At 32.2% G+C, this 9,709-nt stretch overlaps 1 protein-coding gene across 1 annotated transcript; it reads right to left on the bottom strand.

Annotated features, from left to right (window-relative positions):
* Window positions 1-6,430: 6,430 nt before the first annotated feature.
* On the bottom strand, window positions 6,431-9,637 carry LOC111003828 (electron transfer flavoprotein subunit alpha, mitochondrial). Its single transcript, XM_022274546.2, has 7 exons — window positions 9,412-9,637; window positions 9,172-9,312; window positions 8,773-9,037; window positions 7,926-8,141; window positions 7,437-7,588; window positions 7,003-7,113; window positions 6,431-6,603 (listed from the first exon to the last, which is right to left on the bottom strand). Exons 1-7 carry the CDS (start codon window positions 9,454-9,456, stop codon window positions 6,538-6,540), a joined length of 996 nt encoding a protein of 331 aa, XP_022130238.1. The 5' UTR covers window positions 9,457-9,637; the 3' UTR covers window positions 6,431-6,537.
* Window positions 9,638-9,709: the final 72 nt, after the last annotated feature.

Here is a 9,709-nt window from a genome sequence, read left to right as displayed (position 1 = left end):
ACATGTAACGGGTGTAGTGTACAAATATATACAAAACTAGAATTTTTTGTATTTATAATTTAGAACGCATCAATAATTTAATTAACCTCGTGTTAACTAAAATTTAAAAGCATCTTTATATAACAGACTGAATACAATGGTATGACAGAGAAATCCCATTTATACTTTAATTTAAAAATATTATTTGTGCAATTGTCTGTTGCTGCATAAAAAGAAGAAAGAAAAATATTTATTCATTTAATATTGCTTGAACAAGAACTTGCTTGCTAAAACTCGGTCAAACTCAGCTTTAACTTCAACTTCACTAGAAACACTGATTTTCAGTGAGCAGAAACAGATAGTTTGGATTTAAAAATATGTAAAACAGTTGTAGTAAAAGCTATTTAAAAATACTACTGAACTTATTAATAATGATAATAAATGAGAAGTCCGCTATAGCTAGCGATAAAGAGTCTTTGATGGTATAGTTCACGACCCTAGAAACCAAAGACAATTTTTTTAAATGGTTTGCTTTGTCTTTGGTAAGATGACATCGGTTTTAAATATTACCTGTAGGAATTAGAGCGCTTTGCTTTATGAGTAATTAATAGATACTTGTAATGTACATTGATGAAGACCTTGTCTTAGATCCAAAAATCGAAGTGAGACTCGATCATTTTTAGAAAATTATTGGTATTTATAACCAAATATATCATTGTTCTGTTTTTGTTGATTACTTTTCTCAAATACAAGAAATCTCATCACACACTTATTTACGTATAACTTAACGCTAGAAAAACTAATTCAATTTATTTCTAATAAATTGAATTTAGTGTAGCTTTTTTTCCGTGGCACTGCAACAATAGAACAGCGTGTATTACCGGTAGATGCTGGCCGGTGGTCGCTTAGGGGGCAATTCTGACTTGATAGAAATATTTAAAGCATAAGTTAATACTACCTCACGAGAGCTCTAGTAAGGGAATCTAACAATAATAATGCACAGCTTTCTGGAGGTGATTATAAATAATATTATACTCAGCTGTCTAGTTCTACGTTGTAAATTCCAGAGTGTCTAGTTAATAATAACGCGTGTAGAATACAAATCATAGTATTACATATTAACATATCTAAACACATACTGTTTTAAATATGCAGTTATATAAGTGTAGCTTGCGATATAAGTAAAAATATCCTTACGACGAACGAACTTAGACAGTTTTAATAATTCATTACAAGAAAATGATGGTCAGATCGATTGCATATCGACAGTACAAGAATTCGACCCCCGATGGATACAGGCCACACAGCAAGTAGCCGTCACGTTTCCAATGAGATCGGTGCCGCGATGACACCCTTGAAATGTTTTTAATAGCGTGATTTATAGAGCAAATTAAACATTTGACTTGCCGTGAATTCGTTGAGTAGATCCGTCACGCACGGACATCGAGACTTAAGATGCTGAGCGGGACTTTGTGGAGAGTACTATCGAGCAAGAAATGTCTTTTAATAATTAAAAGTAATTAGTTTTTATTTGATTTAGTATTACCTTAGAAGTATAGACTTATGGGCTTTGACGTTCAAGCGTGCAGGCTTTATAAATAAAGATTTATGTTGGCATCTGGCATTTCTGTGCTCGTAATACATTTTGGACATTATTTTTTATAGTTTTTTTCTATATAACTTTATTTGGAAAGCACTATCCTTACTATCATTTTACCTCGTAACTAACAAATGTTAGTAACGAGGTAAAATGATATGATATGATGACCTGAAATGGTCAAATAAATATTTGACCAACTGGAACTAAGATTTCAGTATCTGCTTGGTGATCATTTGTTTTTAGGTATTAATAGACAAGAAGATTGTCCCACGTGGTCTATGCATGCCGGTTTTTTCATGAAGTTTGCCTTCCGTCCTAGTGCTAAAAGCGCTCATAGAAAGAAAAAGCCGATTGGTCCAGGTTCCATGCTCCGACTTCAGGGATGAAAGTAGCATACTAAAACCTAAGCCAAACACTGCGTAAAAAAATCGTCACTTGTAATAGGAAAAATAACATTATTTCAATGCCTTTCTTTATTTGTCTGGTGTTACACAGTTTTAATAATATCAGAGATTAACTTTAAGCATCTATTAAATCCTAAGTAAAATATGAGGTAATCATTAAAATATTTAAATAACTATTTATTTAAAATGAATTAACTGCAAGACTGTACACAATTCATTGCATTAGCGCTGGTCGCAGCTACTTAATACGCGCTACCAACTACCAATAGACTGTTTTTACACGTCTCTGGCCAGTGTCCGTGTGAACTGATTCTCCTTACCCCTTTAATGAAGACAGTACATTGACAAAATCAATATTTTTGGAGAAAAAAATATTGTCAAATATTAGGTACGTAAAAACTCATTTTGTTTATTGAAAAGGAGGCAGGAGTCTCATCTGATTTTAAATGATACCGCCATAGACACTCAGTAGGCTTGCAAGTGCAATGCTTTTAAGAATTGGAACGATCTTTTCTTGAAGGAATTTTTGGAAAGGAAAAAATTTGTTCAAAAATATTTCACTGGACGGCTGGTTCCAGAGAGGGATGATGCACGACAAAAACTGCCTTTAGACACTCAGTTGTAGAACGGCGGACATCGAGGTGATACGGGTGGAATTTCTAGTAGGTATTCTGTCTCGCTGAAAGAAATTGGATGACGCTGGCACAAAATAAATTAGGGGGGAAAAAGTTGGAGGAGGCCTTCTCCCGATGCATCTTAGTTGTATTTATGTCGATGTTTATAAAATAGTAACATAAGTAATTTTTTAAATTAATTATATTGAAATTTGTAATTTGGCTAGATTACCATAGATTAAAACTAAGTTTACCCATTTACCTACTATAAAGTTTATAAATATTACTTGTGTTTAAAAGTCGAATTAGGCATGGACAGATTTTGATATATTTTTAGTTGTTGTTAATTTTTTGGGAATTAAACCTTCGGAAACGGTCATACGCCGTGTATATGACATTTGACATAATTTGACACAATTATTTATAGATAAAGTCCTGAAGCAACTACATACACTTCCTATTCTTATTATTGTTGTTTTGTTGAGCTATTTTAGTAAACCAGTATTTTTGTCTAAGGGTTTCTCAGCCAGTCAAGGCTGACTAGTGACTATATTTCTATGAAATCTCGCTATTGGCATGAAGAGGGTTAACTAGTAAAAAATGAATGTACAGAAATTACTTTTGTATGAATCGAAAATATTTAACAACTATCACAATTTTGATTTAACTAAATCTTAAGCTTTTGATTACTTTTCGACCTACATACGATATATACAATATAAAGAAATATTAGATTTAAGGCCTGTTTCACAATGTATGGATAAAGTACAAAATAGCTTTGCAACACATAAATTATTCAAAAGATAATGGTCCGGATAAGTTCCAAATAAGCTTTTCATTACTTATTGGTAGGATAAACAGTATTTTTTCGTTTCACGACTGTCAGATAGCGCTATTCGTCATGAAACGCGAAGTCTCTGATTTGGAACTTTTATCTTTCCCATAATTTATGTGTTGCATAGCTATTTCGTACTTTATCCATAAATTGTAAAACAGGCCCTTAGACACCTAAGTTTTAAACTTCTCTTACAGATTAACAATAACACTGTAATAAACTTAGCAATGTATTATTATGTTCAACGAGTAGACCATGCTCAAACTATTCAATGTATTAACGCGTTAACTGACATTTTATTGAAACTTATTGATAAAATAAATATCATGCAACGTGAACTATTTGCCAGTATGAAAAATATACCCTCGCCTGTCTAATCTTAGTACCATCTTGGAGTTTAATATGTGTAATTGAAGAATGATAATTAATTTACGTTTGTGCCTATACCACTTCTGTAACAATACCTGATACGTACCAGTAAACATGTAGAATATACTTAGAACTGGGGCGACGCCATTTTGCCTAGAGAGGGTTTTTAGCTGGTTCTTAAAATCATGAATGTTTAAATTTAATTTACATCTTTACCTAATATTCCTTTAAATTTCATTCCCCGCTTTGAGCGCCATCTTTTTAAGATCGGTAAATAAGAGCAGGTGAAAATGTAAACCCTCGTTCATGCGCATGGGCACAATTTGCCGCTCCCATTATAATGTGAACATCCCCCATCATTAAAACCGTGACTATATTCCTTTAGACGGTACGTTTTTGTTACTGTTTTACGGATTCGGTTACACCAATTAATATATCTGTATACTATAAAAAATATATGGGTCAGAAAGCAGCTGTTTTTTAGATAAATATTAACACAAACGGTTCACTAGATCGTCTTTTTTTAAGTAAGTATTGTTACATGAACTAAGGTTCATATTAAAATAAACTTATACTTTCTACTTATAGACTATACTTATATATTATACTATATACTTGCTTATATCTGTGGAGAGGTAGTAACTAGTAACTACCTATTAATTTGAGTTGTAATACGCGAAGTGTTAAGGTTATACTCGAGAAAAACCTCATAATAAAAATAACATAATTTACTATACCTATAATATTTTAGTTATAACTTTAAAAAAAAGACTGTCATTGCGACCACGTGATAACTTTCAAGACAGCGTAGCAATATTCCCTCTAGTTTCCTTGAATTTGGCGTTTATTCTGCTAATCTTGTTGCTAAATTTTTAACCGCTTTTGGTATAAAATCTAGGTAGGTCTTTAGGTTTGTATTCAGTCGAAACAGTGGCGGATTAACAAGTTTTTTCCGCCAATGCTTCTACTAATGGCATAATTTCGCGTTCTTTAAAGCGTGCGTGGTGACCGTAAAAAGTCGGATAAATTCAGAATTTTGTTAAATAATTATAAGTTTACAATAATACATAGCTTCAATCCGGTAAAAAAGTGTTTTCTTTAAATGTATAAAAGCTATGTTAATAAAAGGCAATACTATATGACTCCTAGATTATTTTTAAAATCCAACAATTTCGATGCACGTACCTAATTGCTTGTAAAATAATATTCAGATTTGATTTTTGAGCACAAAGCATCCAGTTCGCAGCCCACCAGTAGTAGTACTAACATGTAGATATAAATTGACAAGGGGAAGAGGAAAATACAGTTTCTGAAATTTCGCTTTTTTTCACTAATACAAAGAGGACGCAAAGTCGATTACTCGTTGGGGAGTTGGGCGAAATTTTGTTGCAGATTTCTATCAATGAAAAACATCAGAAAACCGTCATGCAGAAATAAATTTGATAATTCAAATGCAAATGTGGTTCTTAAATTAGCCGCCCTACGCTTTAGCCTACTTAGCTGGTAATTCAGCCGCCGCGTTGAATTAATAACTGTCTTTCAAAATGTGTGTGACCCGTTCCGTGTTACAGACTGTTTGCAAAAACTATTTGATATAGTCACATACAGAAGCCTAATCTCAGCTATAAAAAACAGTATATTAAGGTCAAAAGATTTCGTGAAAGAAACAAATTAAAATTTAGAAGGAAATATAATTGACCAAAGTATTAAAAAGTGCATACGAGAAAATACTAGATAATTGATTTCATTTGTACCGTGCAACAGTCGCGTTGTTTGTCAGTGTCAGTCCGCGGAAGGCGTGGCTTATGGGCGCGGCTTTTCCGCGCTCCGCCCCTCTCCCCAGCAAATATGATAACGAGGATGCCACCTCGAGCAAACCACATCACGAGTAGATACTATCGTTACTAACTTGATTGACTGCCCTTACCTGTTGGTTTTGTACTAGTTGCAGCTTTAACTCAGAAGTTACGCCCTTGGTATTCATTTAAATACGAAAAATGTATGTTTTCATAATTGAAATGTATTTAATTTACATATAGTGCTTCTTTCATACTTCGACAAATAAAAAAAAAATTACAGATAAAAATAATGTTTATTTTTGTCATAAATATGCAGAGTAACATAAATATTAAAAAACCTGAACATCTCTGAAGTGTAGGAATTTCCGTTGCTGACGCCATCTATTGTCGAATAGTAAAATTATTTTTGAAATGAACGTGTTAAGTACTTAAGCAGATGATTGCTTATAAATGCATAAGTTAAGAAGCATACCTAGATGACTGTGTCCAATATAATAATGGATAGAAGAATAACGTAGATATTGTCTAGTCCGTGCAACAATATTTAATTAATTTTGCTGTATATAACAATCTCAACAATTTAATTACGGTATGGTTAGAATAAACTTATTCTTGTCGGCTTATTTACTTCTAACCAAAAATTTTAACTATACACAAATACAGACTTTTAAGAAGTTCTTTTATGTTTTTGTATAAACTAAGTTTTCAATAAAGAACAAAAAGTATGTATATACTTAGGCATGTTATTTCCAATTAGGCTATACAATTTACGAGTAATTTAAGGAGTTTTGTGATACACTTCGTAATAAAAAAAATATTTAGAAAATTTTACATTTTATTAACATTTCTCTTATAAAATATATGATTCTCTTCACAATAACAGTTTAAAATTTTTACACAATGATTCATATAATTTTAGCAGTACTTTAGAAAATCTTCACAATTTGGAGGTTAATTCTGGTACTGCCTTGAACAGATCTGCTACCAGGCCTATGTCCGACACCTAGAAGAAAAAAATAAAAATTAAGTTATTTTTATATATTGTAAAATATTAATCAAAAATTTTAACTAAATCTATAATAAAGTAGTTTTGAAACATTGAACTGACTTTGACATTATTAAGTAATATTATACATGCAGGGGAAATACAGAAATGCATAAATTCTGTTAAAAACTGCTTAATCGATTTCGTTAACTGAGGCATTTTCCTAAATCCTGGTTTTAATATACCCAATTAAAATCATCTCAATACGACTTTATTCTGAAGAAATTTGTGGCTCTTATATACACATGGAATACGCACTCTGGCTTGGCTTAATTTGATCATTTACATATATTTAAATCAAAATATTTTAAAATTCCTTCCTATTCTTTGAAATACGCTGCTTTATTCAGAAGTTACCTGGAAAATGGGTGCTTCAGGGTCTTTGTTAATCGCAACAATGGTCTTGGAGTCCTTCATGCCAGCCAAGTGCTGAATGGCTCCACTAATGCCCACGGCTATGTAGAGATCCTAGAAGTAAAAAAATACATCATGGAACTTATATAAAAATATAGCATACACAAGTTATTACTTAAAATATTTATATTATATAAATGTGAAAGTACTACGTAATTAAAAGAAGTACAATTTTTGTTTGTCCATAGATTGTGAGAATTGGCTTCTAAGTATAATCTTCCCCTAACATGGCTTGGTGGTACAAGACATACAGGTCTTAATTATGATCTGAATTAATTGTAAATTTACATTTACTACCAGTAAAAGTCCTGTAAGCAATTTGTTCCAAACGAAGTGAGAACAAACAGCATTAAAACAAATTTAGCACCAATACTTACAGGCGCAACAATTTTTCCAGTCTGTCCTATCTGCAGATCATTAGGGACAAAACCAGCATCCACAGCTGCACGACTAGCACCAACTGCTGCATTCAGCTTGTCAGCTAGGTCATATAGCAGTTTGAAATTATCTCCAGATTTCAAACCACGACCTGTAAATGTATCATATAAATAAAACAGCCACATTCAAAAGAGATTGACGAGACTTTGATATAAGATATCACAAGCCACATAAAATAGGTTTTTATTAACATTATTTATATGCAGATAAACTACTTTCCAAGGCCAAGAGGTGAACTAGATATTTACTGATTTTTTTTTTAATTATAAAATTAAATAAATTATTTTAAAAATAGTTTAAAAGCAGAAGGCTTAGGAAAAATTATGGCTTCATTTAGATAATTAAGCCCAATGCAAACTAAATAAAAAAGAAATAGATTACATATCTTGCTTTATTAAAATAATTATGCCTAAAGAAAAAAAACTTACCACCAGCAACAATGTTCTTAGCACTGCTAAGTTCAGGTCTATCAGATTTGGTCAGCTCTTGTGAAACAAACTCCACCAAGTCAGTCTTGTAATCGCCTTCTGGGGCCTTTTCCTGTGCTGCAGATCCTCCCTCTAGAGGCTCAGGAGCAAATGCTGTGCCCCTTACTGTGATCACTTTAACTGGGTCTTTTGCTTCCAATGTCAATATTGCATTTCCTGTAATTCGAGTATTATATATTATGAGGTGACAATTAATTCAAACTCATTCTGGCAGAGTGATAGTTCATCAGCAGGAGACACTAAATAAACTACTGCTCATTTATTCTAAAACCCTTGGTCCTGTAAACCAAAAATATAGCTAGAACATGCTGCAGAGGAGGGACAAGGTGTCCTTGTCTAGCTCCTTAATAACATTTTTATTAAAAGATATTATTACATTTTAGAGATGCTTAGATCTAAATTAATCATATTGTTACATAATCATAGTGACCTTGTAGACATCATATAACTTCATAAGCAATTGTCATCATTGAAATTTTAAACTTTGATAAGATAACAACCTTAAACAATGTGATATATGTACATAGCTTTTACAAATGTAAAGGAAACACTTTTTACCGGATTGAAGCTATGTATTATTAAAGTTATGATTATTAAACATAATTTTAAATCTTAATTTTTAATTTTGTTGCATGCAAAACGTCAGAAGACAGTGTTTTCTTTAAAGTTTAATTTAAGTAAAAACTGGTTGCACTTCTGTTACCTGCTGCATAAAATTTTATATTATACTACTCCCCAATATTTTTTAAACGCTTTATATTTTTGCTATAAATATACATACACATACCTGCATATATAGTTCTAACAAATGTGTTAGGATCTTTAATACCAATGATATCGGTTATAGGTGACACATCCAATTTAGCAGCAACTCTAGGCAGGATGGCTTTGCCAAATGCACTAGCAGGTGCCAAAATATGTGTAAAGTTGAACTGCTTCTGAGCTGCCAATATTAGTGGTGTCAGGGACTCTGCAGTAAATCCTTTAAAAGCATCACTCTCTGCTACAAGTACTTTAGAGACTCCATTAGCTTTTGCAACTGCTTCTGCAGCCTGAAATTGAAAAACAAACAATTATGATTATGACTTCCTCTAAGAATGATTCAATTTATGTAATGTATGTTTAAAAGTATGTTAAAGTTAGTGGTTTTTACTACTTAATTATTTTCTTAATCATAAAAACTTACTGGGCCACATTTGGTGCCAGCAACCAGCACGGTGATGTCTCCTCCTATTTTCTTTGCAGCACACAAAGTGTTTTGAGTGGCTGCGATTAAGGCTTCATTATTATGCTCGGCTATTACCAACGTGCTTTGGAGGCGACGAAGCTAAAACAAAAATATCTTTAGAAAAGAACTAGGCAATTGAGTATACATAATCTTCACTTGAAGTAAACATGAAGAGAAAAAATTATAAAACTTGCTAACCTGAGTGTAGTAAATTTGTAGTTGTCTGCTAAACGGAGAGAACATTGTTTAAAAATATAAAATAAGTTAAAAACAAAATCTTTAAATCTTTACTGAATCTAATAGACCACTTTCTAATGAGCAAATATGCAAAAAGTGGCAATAGCAAGACTCGAAAGTCAAAGTCCACTTATGTCCTCAATATATTATTTGGAAAAAGTTAGTACATAGTACATACTCAGTAGTCTCTCAGTCGTCAATCGTCATTCAACAACAAAGGCTGAAGAAAAAGTCAAAACTCAAGAAATGTCATCAATTA

Source organism: Pieris rapae, chromosome 1 (assembly GCF_905147795.1).
Source record: "Pieris rapae chromosome 1, ilPieRapa1.1, whole genome shotgun sequence".
NCBI lineage: Eukaryota > Metazoa > Arthropoda > Insecta > Lepidoptera > Pieridae > Pieris > Pieris rapae.
Note: the sequence above shows the minus strand (reverse complement) of the source record. Positions and strands in the feature narration are given on the sequence as shown.